Source organism: Gigantopelta aegis, chromosome 1, assembly GCF_016097555.1.
Source record: "Gigantopelta aegis isolate Gae_Host chromosome 1, Gae_host_genome, whole genome shotgun sequence".
Lineage (NCBI taxonomy): Eukaryota > Metazoa > Mollusca > Gastropoda > Neomphalida > Peltospiridae > Gigantopelta > Gigantopelta aegis.
This window is the reverse complement of record NC_054699.1, coordinates 22,875,134-22,893,175: the sequence shown is the minus strand read 5'-3', so window position 1 is coordinate 22,893,175 and position 18,042 is coordinate 22,875,134. Positions and strand designations below refer to the sequence as shown.

The following is an 18,042-nucleotide window of genomic DNA, read 5'->3' as shown; positions in this document are numbered from 1 at the left end:
CTGTGTCTGTAAAAATCACAGTGATATGTGGCTGTAAAATCAGTGATATGTGGCTGTAAAATCAGTGATCTGTGGCTGTGAAATCACAGTGATATGTGTCTGTAAAAATCAGTGATATGTGGCTGTAAAATCAGTGATCGGTGTCTGTAAAATCAGAGTGATCTGTGACTGTGAAATCAGAGTGATCTGTGGCTGTGAAATCAGTGATCTGTGGCTGTGAAATCACAGTGATATGTGGCTGTGAAATCAGAGTGATCTGTGACTAAAAATCAGTGATATGTGGCTGTCAAATCACAGTGATATGTGGCTGTAAAAATCACAGTGATCTGTGACTGTGAAATCACACTAAATAGCACTGGTCATCCTATCTGTTCTTTCCCATCTTTCTGTACAACATTTTGAGATTTTCTGCCGTTGACGGGTCGTTGGGTTCTAGGAGTAAAGCCTTCTTGTACACGGTCTCTGCATTCTCCAGTTTGCCCCACCTGTGGTACAACACACCTGTAACCAGATAAATAATCAAATTCAGACAGGAAAGAAGGAAGGAAGGAAATATTTTATTTAACAATGCATTCAACACATTTTATTTACGGTTATATGGTGTCCGAGGCAGGAAAGAAGAGGAATGATTGGTTAAAAACATCTCGGCATAGACGGTGAAAGCAGGGCCGTAGCTAATGGGAGGGCATGAGGGGGCAGCTTCCCCCTTCTCCATTTTGTTTTTACTGGTTATCGATACTGACCACTGTGTAGGAAGTGAGGTGGGGCAAGGAGGCATGTGCCTCTCCACTTCGTAGCAGGAGTGATATTTTTTTATATATGTATTTCTACATGTATTTATACATATATATATGTGTGTGTGTGCCCCCCAGTGGCATAGGCAGGATTTTGTAGGGGGGGGGGGAGGGCACCTGGCATCCAAGCAAACAATGATATCGAGTAGTGGGATATGACACAGGAACCTTTTTAATATTATTAATAAGCGAAAAGGTAAAAATTTCCTGGGATTGGGGCGCCATAGCCCCCCTGGCTATGCCACAGGTGCCCCCCCCCCCACTTTTTGGCACCTTCCTACGCCAGTGTTAACATTTTAAGTATGTAGCCTCCCTGTAATGACTGCAAAATGGTATTTCAGAGCCTCTAATTTCAAACTGTTGGGGGTGAGGGGATAGGGGTGCATGCCCCCAATCCCTTTAGTGTCTTGTGCCTTCAATGTAAGTTTGTTCCAAGAATTTATCTGCCACTCCTGACAAAAAATTCAAGCTACAAAAAGCCCTCAAAATCAGACCATCAGGACTAACCCTGGTCTTATCAAGGTTGAAGTGAAATCCTACGCCATCCCGCTAGGATTGCCCCTGAACTTAACAATTTACCCCACCCCGCTAGGACTGCCCCTGGATTTAACAAGGTTCAAGTGAAATCCTACCCCACCCCGCTAGGACTGCCCCTGGTCTTAAGGAGGTTCAAGTGAAATCCTACCCCACCCTTCTAGGACTGCCCCTGGTCTTAAGGAGGTTCAAGTGAAATCCTACCCCACCCCGCTAGGACTGCCCTTGGTCTTACCAAAAGTGAAATTCTACCCCACCCTGCTAGGACTGCCCCTGGTCTTAAGGAGGTTCAAGTGAAATCCTACCCTACCCCACTAGGACTGCCCCTGGAATTAACTAGGTTCAAGTGAAATCCTACCCCACCCAGCTTGGACTGCCCTTAGTCTTACCAAGGTTCAAATGAAATCCTACCCCACCCTTCTAGGACTGCTCCTGGTCTTAACGAGGTTGAAGTTAAATCCTACCCCACCCCGCTAGGACTGCCCCTGGTCTTACCGAGGTTCAAGTGAAATCCTACCCCACCCCGCTAGGACTGCCCCTGGTATCACCGAGGTTCAAGTGAAATCTCGCGTTGTCCTCATCTACCTTGAGAAACATGTCCTCGCTCTCTCATTAGCGCTCCATTTACCCCTCCCCCACCCCGCTAGGACTACCCCTGGTCTTACCGAGGTTCAAGTGCAATCCTACCCCACCCCAATAGGATTTCCCCTGGTTCAAATGAAATCTCGCGTTATTCTTGTCTAACTGAATCGCCTTGAGAAACATGTCCTCACTCTCTCAAAAGCGCTCCATTTACCCCTCCCCACTCCCTCACCCCACTAGGACTGCCCCTGGTCTTACCAAGATTCAAGTGAAATCTTGCATTGTTCTCGTCTAACTGTATTGCCTTGAGAAACATGTCCTCGCTCTCTCGATAGCGCTCCATCTTTCCGAAGACATTGGCCATGTTGAAGTAGATCTGTGACTCGCGTGTCATCACCTTCAACGCCTCCTGGCCCACGCGGATCGCGTCGTCATGCTGACCTGGACACAGATGAAAGGAAGGAAGGAAGGAAATGTTTTATTTAACAACAAACTTAACACATTTTATTTACGGTTGTATGGCATCAGACATATGGTTAAGGACCACAGAGATATATAGATAGGAAATCCGCTGTTGCCACTTCATGGGCTACTCTTTTTCATTAGCAGCAAGGAATCTTTTATATGCACTATCCCACAGACAGACGGCCTTTGTTACACCAGTTGTGGAGCACTGGCTGGAACAAGAAATAGCCCAACGGAATCGATCCTAAACCGACCACACATCAAGCGAGCCCTTTACCACTGGACTACGTCCCACCACCCAGTAGGTTCCACCCCCCCAGATGAAAGGAAGGGAAGGTTGTTTAAATATTCATACCACACATCCAAGGATTCATCCAGGATTTTTTTCTACAAGGTCCTATATCTGATGGGGAAAATTAGCTGATTCAATCACAATTGTGATGGGGTTGATTTTTTAGGCCAATGAATGATCCAATGCGTCATTGCTAAATGAATTTATTAGAACAGACATAATTATCCCCCCCCCCAAAAAAAAAAATTCAGGAATTTTCAGTGCCACTTGTTTTTGGGAAGGGGCCGAATGCCGAATGCCTGGATAAATCCTTGACAAGCTACAGAATGGATCTCAGACTATTAAAAACAGATTAAATAAATAAGGAATAAAAAATTTAAAAAAAGAGTTTAGTAGGATAAATCAATCAAGAAAGTATAATTTAAACTCTGTGGAGCAGACAGCATTCGAGATAAATATTACTGTTGGATTCAAGTACTGATCAATCTTTATACAAATTACACATAAATATAAAACAGCTAAAAACCCACCAAAAAAATCTTATCATCGAGGCTGGGACAGGGTATAGATAAAAGTTAAAGACATTCGCTGGTGGTGTATATATAGAATACTACACTTGTTCTCACTAGATATCATTTTTATGAAACAAATGAACTTCCGATGTAATATCTGATGAAAAAGAATGAAAGAAACAGTCAGAGAGAGAGATACCATAAGCAGTTCGCTCATTTCATAAAAATAATATCTATCAGAAACAAGTGTGGTATTTTATTTATTACCAACCTTCAAATAATGTCAAATCTAACAATTACTTCAAACAACTCCACGAGACATGCTAATGTACAGAGCCAACTCAAAGGAAGATGATGTCGCTGTATGAAATGTATATGAAATTTGTATGACACCAGGTTAGTAATAAAACAACAACATGCATCTATCATTGTTACATACCGAGGTTGTCGAGCAGGATCAGTGTGTTGGTCCACGCGTTCACGTGGGTGGGTTTCAACTTGGTGGAGTTCCTCCACGCCATCAGGGCATCACCATGACGACCCAGGTCCAGGTACTGAAACACAAGTAAAACCAGTTTGACAAAACTACAGTACATGTCATAGTGATTTTGACACATTTGATAGAGATGTACAAAGTTGAAACACAGGTTAAAATGTTCCTAGCCTGAGAGGCACCTCTTCCTCGCCTCCCATCTTCTGCTCATAATGATTATTTAGAAAATTCAGGGGAGCTGTAAATTTTGTGAGAAAAGTAGGGGAAGCTCCGACTATTTTTAAGCATACAAGTTGAAATTATGACACACAGGGGAAAATGTTCCTAGCGTGGGAGGCACCCCCTCCCCACCTCCTACATTGTATCTCCTGCTTTCCAGTGGGTATTTTGACAATTCAGACATCTCCTCCCCACCTCCTGCTCCCAGTGGGTGTTGTGATAATTCAGGCACCCCCTCCCCACCTCCTGCTCCCAGTGGGTGTTGTGATAATTCAGGCACCCCCTCCCCACCTCCTATCTCCTGCTCCCAGTGGGAGTTGTGATAATTCAGGCATCCCTCCCCACCACCTATCTCCTGCTCCCAGTGGGTATTGTGATAATTCAGGCACCCCCTCCCCACCTCCTGCTCCCAGTGTGTGTTGTGATAATTCAGGCATCCCTCCCCACCACCTATCTCCTGCTCCCAGTGGGTGTTGTGATAATTCAGGCATCCCTCCCCACCACCTATCTCCTGCTCCCAGTGGGTGTTGTGATAATTCAGGCATCCCTCCCCACCTCCTATCTCCTGCTCCCAGTGGGTGTTGTGATAATCCAGGCACTCCCTCCCCACCTCCTATCTCCTGCTCCCAGTGGGTGTTGTGATAATTCAGGCACCCCCTCCCCACCTCCTATCTCCTGCTCCCAGTGGGTGTTTTGATCATTCAGACACCCCCTCCCCACCTCCTATCTCCTGCTCCCAGTGGGTGTTTTGGTCATTTAGACACACACACCCCACCTCCTATCTCCTGCTCCCAGTGGGTGTTTTGATAATTCAGGCACCCCCTCCCCACCTCCTGCTCCCAGTGGGTGTTGTGATAATTCAGGCATCCCTCCCCACCACCTATCTCCTGCTCCCAGTGGGTGTTGTGATAATTCAGGCATCCCTCCCCACCTCCTATCTCCTGCTCCCAGTGGGTGTTGTGATAATTCAGGCATCCCTCCCCACCTACTATCTCCTGCTCCCAGTGGGTGTTGTGATAATCCAGGCACTCCCTCCCCACTACCTATCTCCTGCTCCTAGTGGGTGTTGTGATAATTCAGGCATCCCCTCCCTACCTCCTATCTCCTGCTCCCAGTGAGTGTTTTGATAATTCAGGCACCCCCTCCCCACCTCCTCACCCCCTATCTCCTGCTCCCAGTGGGTGTTTTGATCATTCAGACACCCCCTCCCCACCTCCTATCTCCTGCTCCCAGTGGGTGTTTTGATCATTCAGACACCCCCTCCCCACCTCCTATCTCCTGCTCCCAGTGGGTGTTTTGATAATTCAGGCACCCCCTCCCCACCTCCTATCTCCTGCTCCCAGTGGGTGTTTTGATAATTCAGGCACCCCTCCCCACCACCTATCTCCTGCTCCTAGTGGGTGTTGTGATAATTCAGGCACCCCTCCCCTATCTCCTCACCTCCTGCTCCCAGTGGGTGTTTTGATAACTCAGGCACCCCTCCCCACCTCCTATCTCCTGCTCCCAGTGGGTGTTTTGATAATTCAGGCACCCCTCCCCACCTCCTATCTCCTGCTCCCAGTGGGTGTTTTGATAATTCAGGCACCCCCTCCCCCACCACCTATCTCCTGCTCCTAGTGGGTGTTGTGATAATTCAGGCACCCCTCCCCACCTCCTATCTTCTGCTCCTAGTAGGTGTTTTGATCACTCAGGCACCCCTCCCCACCTCCTATCTCCTGCTCCCAGTGGGTGTTTTGACAATTATGGCACCTCCTATCTCCTGCTCCCTGTTGGTGTTTTGATCATTCAGGTGAACTGTAAACACTCAGGAAGAAGTAGGGGAAGATCAGATCATTTTTAACGGTGCTAAAACAATGTTATAGTAAGTTTATAATGATGTAACAAAAGTTTGTAATTTTGTAAATTTAGAGTGGGTTTTATTTGTTAATTTAATAGTTTTCTTATAACTGTATACCCAATACTTTAGGTTCAATGAAATCAAACCTTGAAGGGGTGCCAACACTGATTTCAGGAGCGGAAGAAGCAATTATAAGTTGGTGCGGCCATGAAAGCAATGTATATGATGAGATCTATACTATGCGAGCACCATAAGAAGAGAGAAAAAAACGTTCCTAAAAAGTGGATTTTGATCATTGAGGGTTGAGAAGCTGGGGCATAATTCACCAAACTCTTGCACGTTTCCAGTCTCACAGTGCAATGCAAAAACAAGGACGATGTGATGATGCTTAAGAAAGCTTTGTGAATTAAAGTTAAAGTTTGTTTCTGTTTAACAATACCACTAGAGCACATTGATTTATTAATCATCGGCTGTTGGATGTCAAACATATGGAAGGAAGGAAGGAAATGTTTTATTTAATGACTCACTCAACACATTTTATTTACAGTTGTATTGCGTCAGACATATGGTTAAGGACCACACAGATATTGAGTGAAGAAACCCACTGTCGTCACTTCATGGGCTACTCTTTTTGATTAGCAGCAACGGATCTTTTATATGCACCATCCCACAGAAAGATAAAACATAACACATACTTTGATATACCAGTTGTGGTGCACTGGCTGGAACAAGAAATAGCCCAATGGGCCTACCAACGGGGATCGATCCAAGACCGACCGTGCATCAAGCGAACACTTTACCACTGGGCTACATCCCATCCATCAAACATATGGTCATTTTGAAACAGTCATAGAGAGGAAACCTGCTACACTTGTCCATTGGTAGCAAGGGATCTTTTATATGCACCATCCTACACTTGTGCACTTGCAGGAACAAGAAATAGCCCAATGGGTCCACCAGCAAGGATCGATCCTAGACAGTCCGCGCATCAGGCGTGTACTTTACCACTCAGCTATGTCCCGTCCTGCTTTGTGAATTAGGCACCTGGGCCTCGTTCCACGAAGCGATCTTAGCATTAAGATCACATTAAGTGTATACAGTCGTCATACACTCACAGTGATCTTAGGGCTAAGATCGCTTCATGGAACAGGGCTTTGGACTATTATTACAAACAACATAGGTAAGTGTATTATTCTAATAAATTCAGGTGATAAAATATTAACTTATGATATGGACATTACCAGGTTGCCGAGGTTGTAGTAGCAGTCTGGGTAGTTGCGCCGATGTCGCAGGGCCTGCAGGTAGCTGTACTCTGCTGATACGGTTTTCTTCAATTCTGCCTGTACAATACCCAGGTTCATCCATGCTGCAGCAAACTCAGGGCTGAAGTGATCAAATGTAAGTTCCTACAGTAACTTATTAAAAACCAGATCTACTGATTGGGGGGAAAAGTGAGGGAGAGAGGGAAGGAGGGAGGGAGAGATGGGGAGGAAGAGAGAGAGAGAGAGAGAGAGAGAGAGAGAGAGAGAGAGAGAGAGAGAGAGAGATGTGCACTTTAAAATCTATCACTTAGTAAAAAATAAATCATCCCATTATTTCAGGTGTATTTTGTGAATTCTGAAAATTTTAACCAGGAGGAAATGCATATAGGCAGCAGTCAGGTTACATGTAAAAAAACAACAACAAAGAAACAAATATATTTACGAAAGAAAAGCATGAAGTAAAGTTGTATAATTTCACCTGATCTGCACGGCTCGCAGTAGCAGTTCTTCTGCCTCGGCCGACTGGCCCTGATCTTTGAGAATGTTAGCCAGGTTGTTCATTGCTTGGTCATACTCACTGTTCAGTCTGTAACACAGAACATTAGAGTTTTAGTAATACATTTATAGCATATTATCCTACAACCACCATTTCTAGTGACAGAATACGATGACGGATAAAGAAAACTCATATCCTGCTACTAGCCAGGTTGTTCATTGCTTGGTCATACTCACTGTTCAGTCTGTAACACAGAACATTAGAGTTTTAGTAATACATTTATAGCATATTATCCTACAACCACCATTTCTAGTGACAGAATATGATGACGGATAAAGAAAACTCATATCCTGCTACTAGCCAGGTTGTTCATTGCTTGGTCATACTCACTGTTCAGTCTGTAACACAGAACATTAGAGTTTTAGTAATACATTTATAGCATATTATCCTACAACCACCATTTCTATAGACAGAATATGATGACGGATAAAGAAAACTCATATCCTGCTACTAGCCAGGTTGTTCATTGCTTGGTCATACTCACTGTTCAGTCTGTAACACAGAACATTTAGTTTTAGTCATACATTTATAGCATATTATCCTACAACCACCGTTTCTATTGACAGAATACGATGACGGATAAAGAAAACTCATATCCTGCTACTAACAGGATATGACTTTTGACGTCACTCTTGTGATGTCACAAACATAGCTACATTACAAAATAGCTCATTTGACCTCTAGGCCATCGTACAATGTGGCTGAAATAACATAAATAATAGCTTTTCCGCTTAATTTTTATGGTCTGCAGGATAAAGATAATAACTAGTTAATGACATCGGATATCTGCTTATCGTGTTCAGGCCAAATGAGAAATTCCACTCGGCACAGCCTCGCAGAATTTCCCATTCTTACCTTCACAGGATAAAGCGGATATCCGACTTCATTAACTAGTTATTCTCTATTTAACCCCATATAATGTGATGCTACAGTGAGTATTTAATGTCAGCCAGGTTATTCATTGCCTGATCATACTCACCATTCAGTCTGTAACACAGAACATTACAGCTCCAGTTACACATTTACTTCATTTCGTCGGTGGGCCCATTGGGCTATTTCTCATTCCAGCCAGTGCACCACAACTGGTGTATCAAAGGCCATGGTATGTGCTATCCTGTCTGTGGGATGGTGCATATAAAATATCCCTTGCTGCTAATGGAAAAAATGTAGCAGGTTTCTCTCTAAGACTGTATGCCAAAATTACCAAATGTTTGACATCCAATAGCCAGAGATTAATAAATCAATGTGCTCTAGTGGTGTTGTTAAACAAAACAAATTTTAACTTTACTTCACTTTAACCCTTGTATAATGTCAGTCACACACATATTTCACGTTAACACCTACATAACATGATAATACTAGTTTAATAATAATATATAATAGATATAACTGTGTATTTAATGTTATTAGTCAAGATTGTTCATTGACTAGTCAAACTCTCTGTTCTGTCTGTAACAAATTGACCATTTCCACACTCATTAGCATACACAGGAGTTTATATTAGGGGGAACACTCACATTGGGGGAGGGGTGGGAGGGAGGTGCACTCAAACTGTCTATGAGTTGTATTATGGGGCAACAAACAAATATGGAGAAAACTTGGAATGTTTTCTCTTTTATAGATACATTACCTGTCCTCAAACAAGGGGTCTGGTCCGAACATCCCAACAACCAATGGGATGGCCTAAATTCTTCTACTGCATACTGCTCTCTAGTTCCGGTCACATGACTGTAACTTCCTTCTTTTCCCCTGAGCGCATCGCACGGAGAACAGGAAGCGGGGAGGCCCGGGCGGGATGAAATCTTGAGGACAGGTAATGTATCTATAAAAGAGAAAACACTCCAAGTTTTCTCCATTTCTTTTCACATTACCTGTCCTCAAACAAGGGCAGCATTCAACAGATGGTGGTGGGTGCCGAGATCCGTAGATGCTTGTGATAACTCCCAAACCGGAAAGAGGCTGACTAGTGGAAGAATAAGGCCAACCTTGGTAAGCTCTCCTCCTAGGGATGCCCGTCACAGACCAATGCAGGTGATGTTAGTAACAACAACCAGAATGGTGGCATCCGTCAGCAGTGGCAGGTACGGCTCCTAGAACACATGGACCAGGAGGCGGAAGCCACATCACATGCTGGTTCTGACAGGGTGGGAAGACCAGGGATGCAGGTGTTAGGTAACCCTTCACGTATTGAAGTGTTATTTTTTTAATAACAAGCGACAACCTAATGAGGTGCATCCGTCAGAACATTGAACTGAACAAGTCCCCCGAGTGTTTTCTGTCTAGTACACCAAAGAACTGTTAGTTCAATAACGACAACAGATAACCACATGCAGTGCAGGGTAAATGTTATCGAGACAAAAGTTCCAGCACCAGTGTGTGAACCGTGCAAGGAACTAAAGTCTGAGCAATCCTGTCGATGAACATCTCTGGATGCAGCCCACAATCCGACAGACATCAACAACGACAAGGATGGCTTGTATTTAACAGAGTCTGTGCAGCAACAACCGGACCCAGATGATGGAACCCCTCAACGTCTTTTGTGGAGATAACCCTCAGATAATAGTTGGCGAAGATGGAGTCCGTAGCCCAGAAACAACCAGTGATAATGTGCTGAATGGGTGTGTTGCAGTGCAGGGACATCGTGGCAGCCAAGGCATGGAGTTCATGCGGATTAGTAGCAGATGGAGCAGGTAAAACCTCTTTCTGATAGGCAGTCAGGATAGAAGACCGGATCCAGCTGGCCACCGTGTTCTTGGTAATATCCCTTAACCGACTCTGGGTTACAGGAGAGGAAAAGTCTCTTGCGATGTTGGCGAAAAGATCTGGTCCTCTCGATGTACTGGTGCAGGGCTCTGACAGGGCACAATGCCAAGTCCTCAACATCCGCTGTACCAATGATAGAGGAGAGGGCCTGCACAACATACAAACGAGGCGCTTGATCTGGTAACTGATTTTTTGCAACAAAGTTCATGAGTAACCCCAAGTTGACCACACGACGATCTCGGTGAAACGCACCAAGTCCACATCAAGAGCATGGAGTTCCGAGACACGGGCAACCGTGGCAAAACCGAGTAAAAACACCGTCTTCCACGTCAAGTCCTGCAAGGAAGAGGATTCGATCAGCTCATAAGGTGCGGTCGATAATACTCGTAACACCAGATTCAAGTCCCATCTTGGTGGCCGAAACCGGTGTACTTGATCCTCAAGGCGAAACCCCTTGATCATCTTATGGATCTCAGGAATACCCGATAACTCTGTTCCAGTAGCGACACCACGAACAGTAGCGATGACCGAAACGTACCCAGCGTTGGTAGACCCCTTCAATCGTAAAGCGGTCCGTAGATACAGCAAAAAATCAGCGAGACGAGGTATCTGGATCATCTGAGGTTTGAGTTTTTTGCCGGACACCATCGGTGAAAGCAAAGCCATCTGACGTTGTAAGCCGCAGTAGTAGATGATCTGTGTGCTTTCAAAATGGCCACCGTGGACTGCGAAGAAAAGCCTTTCTTCCTTAAACTCTTGGAGATAAAGTCCACGCGTGCAGTTGGAACAACTGCAGACGAGGATGGTATAGTCTTGACGTGGGATGCAACAACAGATGATCCCAGTCTGGCAGTGGTAAAGGATCTGGATCGGCAAGATGTATTAGATCTGGATACCACATCCTGGATGGCCACATCGGAGCAATGAGTAACAGGCGACAATGGTACAGCTGAAACCTCTGAAGCACCTTTGGAAGGAGGATTGGTGGAGGAAAAGCGTATGCGTCCATCTGTTCTCAGGTGATGGCCAATGCGTCGAGATCCAGAGCTTCTGGATCTGGCACTGGAGACATGTAAACCCTCAGCTGATGGTTGAATCATGTGGCGAAGAGATCGATGTTTGGTGTCCAAAGTCTGACACACACCCATCGAAACGCTTCGGGATGGAGCATCCATTCTGTCGGCTGTGGAGACACGGGCGAGACAGCGTGTCGGCTAGCACATTGGAAACCCCTGGAATATGATGAGACTGAAGTTGCAGCGGAATGTTGTTGACCAGCGATTGATGTAAGCCGCTGCAGTGATACTGTCTGTGGCTACCATGAGAGAGGCGCCTGACAGCATCTCTTGCCAATGAAGAATGACGTTGTAAACTGCCAACATCTCCAACAGGTTGATGTGTAGATCGGCCACCAACAGGGACTGGACTGCAGGGCGACTAGTAACCGGATCAGCAAATCTGCGTTATTGTACTGAATGCATGGATTCAGAAACAAACTGGAATGCCGCGACTTCTAAGCGTCAAATGTTGCGCCGACGTCAAAATTACTCTTGCAATGATACTTCAAGAAACAGTAATAGAGTGATTCAGGAATCAAGACATCGGAAACAGCGACCCCGTGATACAGGCAAGACAGCGTAGCAACTCGCTATGCTATATGCCCGATTTACGTGGAAGTGAAGCGACGCAAAACAGCAACCGGCTAAAATCCACGGCCGTCACACCACCCGGTGCGAAACAGCAGCAGAGACAATCTAGACAGCATCGGTCACGAACGCTGGTGGTAACAACAGTGAACGTCATTGAGTTGACAAGCCGCAATGAACCATAGGAAAACGGTGACGGTAAAAACCCCGTACCACGTGATGGCAACTGGATGACTTCCGGAACCAGCAGAAGTAGCGACTGTCTTGCATCGCCACCGGATATAGAGAACGATTTGCCGAATGTCGCTGAACCTTCCTCAAACAAGAGAATATCGGTGCCAGGATCTCAACACAAGTGACCGGACCAGTAGACTGTCTTCGTCACCAACCCGGAATGCTTGTAACGTCGAACCCCTTCACGGCAAACAACCGTATGTAGACCACAGGTCTGCCAAGATTACTGGCTTGTGCTGAAAGACAAGAATGGATCGCTTCAGGCAAGTCGGTTGATGATAGTGTGCAATCGTAGTGCACATCGACGTCACGGAAGATATAAGGTAGACCAACATCAAAGTTGACGGCTGGAACAAGGCATATCCTCTGGCATCCTGCACATGAGGAGTTACGGTCGCCAGGAAAACATCAAATAAGACAGCATGTACAAACATCTACGCTGAACTGAAGCCATCGACAGGACATGCCAATCTTAAGTTCTAGGAAGACGTCTGGTCCCGCCGGAAACAGCATCAGCCAAGGCCGGCGCCACACCGTTGAAGGATAGGTTGAAGACGGGATACGTTCGTTATGATGAATGGGGAATGGCACAAATGAGGTCGATTCAAGTAAACCTCGACATCGGATCAGTCCTCAAACGGAAACCTTCTAGAATGGTGCCAGTGGACTGTGCAGTGACGAAAGCATATCATACACCGCAGCGAGACAATCCGTCACAGCCATGTGGGTCACTGCGTCCGGATCTTCTATAACAGAAGGTGCCGACGCATCATCTGGAAAATCAGTAACCTGGCACAGGCAATTCGATCCAATGTACTGGCTGCAATCGGAAACACGGACCGTGGACGGTCCCGTCAGGAGCCGGTGTAAACCCTGAACGCCGAATCAGCTGCCGACTGGTGTGGACGGTACGATGTACACGGACCGGCAGGAGCCGGTGGAACCCTGGATGCTGTACCACTTCGATCGATCACGGAACGATGGTACCGAACGGTGAGCCAATGACGCAATCTTCCAGTTCGTTACAGGGCTCCGTCTGCTTGCTGGAACAAACGATCCGTGCGGCACGGGCCGGTTACTGGTAGCCGTGTAACATCTGCCAGTGGAACCTCCGTGGCGATCATCGAAACCGGACCCTTCTTGGCTGAAACCGGTGGATGGGCCAGCGGCGGTAGCATATCAGATATGACAGCCAGACAGTCCCTCAGTGACAGGTGGTCCGCCCCCATCCAGATCTTCTAGCACCGCAAGAACCGATACATCATCAGAAAAGTCACATAGCACCCGTGAACAGGCCAGTCGCTCTGGTCATGGCCCGATGGAGATACCGGAGAACCAGACAGTGGGCGGTCCCGTGTGGATACCAAGGAATGGATGACCACATCCTCCGGAGGGACATAAGTCGCTATCATCGGTGTCGGTCACTTCTTGGACAGAGTCGGTGGATGTGGCAAGGACGGCAACATGTCGTAGACGGCCGCCAAGCAATCCCTCATAGTCATATGGTCCGTAGAGTCGGGCTCTTCAATGACAGATGCCACAGGCACTTCATCACCAAAGTCTCGTAGAACTCGAGCACAGGTCAATCGATCTACCGTAATGGAAGCCGCCGGTTAAACCGGACCATGGACAGTCCCGTCTAGATCCCTCGGAGGCCTTGGAAGCCACATCAACTGAAGGTCGGCGCTGACGATCTGTGGAACCCGTAGGGAGCCGTACAGGTCATGTGGAACGGTTACGGTCCCGGCTCCGATGCACCGAAGAGGACTTCCCCGCCGAAGATCGGTGAGCCTTGGAATCCGTGGAGCGTCTATCTGAATGAGCCGGCTTCTTAGAGGGCTGCGTACAGACAGCAGGCCTGTCATCCGAAATCTTAGGTATCGGTGGAGCTGATGAAGCCGCACCCCCTGAAGAAGGGACTGGAACTGGACCTGACCCCGAAACCGCCGGTTTGGGTACGGTCGTCATTGACGCCATTGTTTCTTGAAGCATGGACGGCAAAATGGAGCATAACACTACCGCCACGGAGTCTGCTATGGAAGGCGAAGATTCCACCTTCTTGGCCCTCACTGACACCTTCAGGTAAGCCACGAACTCGACATCTGATAACCCCGAACAAGGTCGCATCTTGAAGTAAGGGCACACTGAACACAACCCGGACATAACTCGTGTGGGTTGCCGCCGACAGTAAACTTCTTACAGCGTAAACACGCTCGTACAAGTCGCTGAACATTAACATCAGACATGATAACAATTTTTCAATCTGTGAAAGAGAAAGAAAAACCAACCATGACACAAATACAAAGCCGGTCAACAAAGACGCCATTTTGCAAATGACGTCCGACAAAACAACATTGCATGTAAATACGCGAAAAGACATACGAAAGCTAACGAAAACGAAGGTGAAAAACATTTCACCCAAACACGAATACAAAACCAAAGGTCTTATAAAAAAGTTGACTCCAAAACAGAGCCAAGCAAAAGGACGTCCAGACCCTTTAGCGAAGAGAAAAAGAAGGAAGTTACAGTTATGTGACCGGAACTAGAGAGCAGTATGCAGTAGACGAATTTAGGCCATCCCATTGGCTGTTGGGATGTTCAGACCAGACCACTTGCGGGGGGGGGGGGGGGGGGGGGGGGGTGCCCTTGTTTGAGGACAGGTAATGTGAAAAGAAATAAAAGGTGATGAGAAAAAATAGAGGTGTAATTGGAGGGGACCATATCCACTAACACAGAATACAGAACACAGAACACAGACACATCTTTATTTACACTCAGATCACACATAACAAGTGATACATGAGCACATAGTTACAGTATGTGCAATATAATAATACAAGATTAACGTGGGGGCATAAATGTTTTCATAATGTTATCTAAACATTTACAAGTATTATTTAATAAAGTAATATTCATGCTACAGAATAGATCATGATATTTAATAGCATTTGATCTTATATAGTAATATTTTGGTATGTACTTGCATCTTTCGTTTCGGAAATACTCACCCCCACCCCCATCTACGCCAGTGACAGTGGATGTAAGGATGAAAATGAACTGAAATACACTGAAAGACATCCGTACCTGATGGCCAGTCGGTATTTGTCGATGGCGACGTCGGTATTGTTGTTGTCAGCCTGCAGCTTGGCGATGTTGTAGTGAACCTAGCAGTAGAAACAAACATCATAATGACGGCTATGCAATAAAAAAAAAGTGTGGAAATCGTTTAAACAGTATATGTTAAAGCTCCTAAATATACATGTAGGACCTTGTTAAAGCTCCTAAATAAAGGACCTTGTTAAAGCTCCTAAATATAGGACCTTGCTAAAGCTCCTAAATATAGGACCTCGCTAAAGCTCCTAAATATAGGACCTCGTTAAAGCTCCTAAATATAGGACCTCGTTAAAGCTCCTAAATAAAGGACCTCGCTAAAGCTCCTAAATATAGGACCTCGCTAAAGCTCCTAAATATAGGACCTCGCTAAAGCTCCTAAATATAGGACCTCGTTAAAGCTCCTAAATAAAGGATCTCGCTAAAGCTCCTAAATTTAGGACCTTGTTAAAGCTCCTAAATATAGGACCTCGCTAAAGCTCCTAAATATAGGACCTCGTTAAAGCTCCTAAATATAGGACCTCGTTAAAGCTCCTAAATATAGGACCTCGCTAAAGCTCCTAAATATAAGATCTTGTTAAACCTCCTAAATATAAGATCTTGTTAAAGCTCCTAAATGTAAGACCTTGTTAAAGCTCCTAAATATAAGATCTTGTTAAAGCTCCTAAATATAAGACCTTGTTAAAGCTCCTAAATATAGGACCTTTTTTCCTTTGTTTGCTACCCAAGAGCCACTGTGAATTGTTCTGCTGGGGTGTTGGCAAACATTAATTTGTTATCTATTTCGATCATTTGTTCGTTCATTCATTCATTTGTTCATTCAGTCGTTTGTTTATTCATTTGTTCGTTCCTTCATTCGTTTGTTCATTCATTCATTCATGCATATAGGTGTTGAAAGCTGCCAGCAACTGGAAGGACCAGCTATATATAAATTCACCTTTTAACAATTGGGGGATGGGGAGAGACACAATGCATAGTCTTCATGGTTGGATGGAAGCCAATTCACAGAAATGTTTCTGTTAGTAAATTCAACTAGTGTACATTTGTGAACAGACACACACAGAACAGATGAATAAGACAGAAACAGCTAGCCAGACAGATGGACGGACAGACAGATAGTCAGAGAGATATGGATGAGCAATTGCATAGGCATCAGATGGGAGGGGAGCACAGAGACACTTCCCCACCCAACCCACAACTCTGAAGCTGAAGGGGCCAGAGTATGTTATGCCCTGCCCCACCCCCAGTTGAATGGATGAATGGATGAATGAATGAATGAATGAATGAATGAATGTGTACCGACACCCCAGCACGTAAAATACAATGGTTATTAGGTGTCAAACTAAGGTAAAAAGTTAAAAGGAAACTGTTCACAAGAATGTAGCTCATAATTCTCCATGTTGTTAGAAATTGTTTCAATATAACCACAGCTGAATACAAACATTCTAAATTGTTTTTAGCAATCATATATAAAGATGACCTCACATTTAATAACTAGCTCCTCCACTTTGGCAACTACAGTTACACTTACAGGCACCTTCTGTCACCTATGAATTGGATATATGGATGAACAGAAAAACAGATGGACATCCAAGTACATACAGATAAATAAAGACAAATGACAGACAGACTGATGGACGGGCAGGTGGGTAACACATACTCAGACCTCACCTTAGCATTGAGTGGGCAGACATTTTCACCAGCCATGAAAAGTGACATCTCTGTACGCCATTCGTTACTCCTCTGCAAAGAATAATCACTTGTAGCACAGTGTAAAATAATAATTTGTAGCATAGTGTAAAATAATCATTTGTAGCACAATATAAAATAATCAACAAGAATGTTAAATACTCTACATATAAAATACACAGCAAATAGATATCACAATGTAAAAATATTTGTTAAAATCTACTATATTTAGTATTAAGTAAAACAAACAAAAAATCAATCAACAATGTAAGATACTGAACAAATACATAAAATACTCAATATACTACTCAACATATTATAAATTATCAACTTGTACATGCATTGTAACCAATGCAATTTTCCCCAAAACCATTTTCACAGAAGATGACAATATTAAAGTTTTTAAAAAGTTTTAAAACGTTTAATGATGGGATTCTAGAGTGTCTGAGGGGTTTCACTGTATTTCACTGTATAACTTTTGTTTTTGTTTTCATGTTTTTTTGGTTTTGTCTTTTCTTCAATATATTGACATCCAACAGCCGATGATAAATAAATCAATGTGCTCTAGTGGTGTTGTTAAACAAAACAAACTGTAACCTTTCTTCCATATATTTTTAGAAACAAATTTTAAAGTAAAATCTTACATTTAGGGGCGAGTTTCGATACTGTCATATGGAAAAACATAACTAGTAACTAGTACAACACTCACCTGAACAGAGCGAATCACAAACATCACAGTGATGAAGACAAAACCAGTTTGAACAATCTAAAAACAACATCACGGTTTACAGAATATTATACATCACAGTTTATAGAATATTATACGTCACAGTTTATAGAATATTATACATCACAGTTCATAGAATATTATATGTCACAGTTCATAGAATATTATACATCACAGTTTATAGAATATTAAACACCACAGTTTACAGAATATTAAAGACTACCAGTTTTTTTAAGGATTGTCTGTTATTTCTTTTACGTTCATCAGAGTATGAAAAAAAGCATCATCTGCAAACTGTGTGAATTGGCGAAGCCATTCTCACTTAA

At 44.4% G+C, this 18,042-nt stretch overlaps 1 protein-coding gene across 1 annotated transcript in view; it reads right to left on the bottom strand.

Annotated features, from left to right (window-relative positions):
* The window catches only part of LOC121371220 (protein O-mannosyl-transferase TMTC4-like), a 52,023-nt gene that overhangs the window by 2,768 nt on the left and 31,213 nt on the right, over positions 1-18,042 (bottom strand). The window contains exons 15-22 of the mRNA XM_041496990.1: positions 17,699-17,755; positions 16,972-17,043; positions 15,274-15,353; positions 7,469-7,576; positions 6,970-7,111; positions 3,619-3,733; positions 2,169-2,351; positions 1-501 (exon numbers count right to left, since the gene is read on the bottom strand). The exon at positions 1-501 is cut by the window's left edge and continues 2,768 nt beyond it. Coding sequence (XP_041352924.1) covers positions 365-501; positions 2,169-2,351; positions 3,619-3,733; positions 6,970-7,111; positions 7,469-7,576; positions 15,274-15,353; positions 16,972-17,043; positions 17,699-17,755 — 894 coding nt within the window. The 3' untranslated portion in view covers positions 1-364. The remainder of the gene's footprint in view (positions 502-2,168; positions 2,352-3,618; positions 3,734-6,969; positions 7,112-7,468; positions 7,577-15,273; positions 15,354-16,971; positions 17,044-17,698; positions 17,756-18,042) is intronic.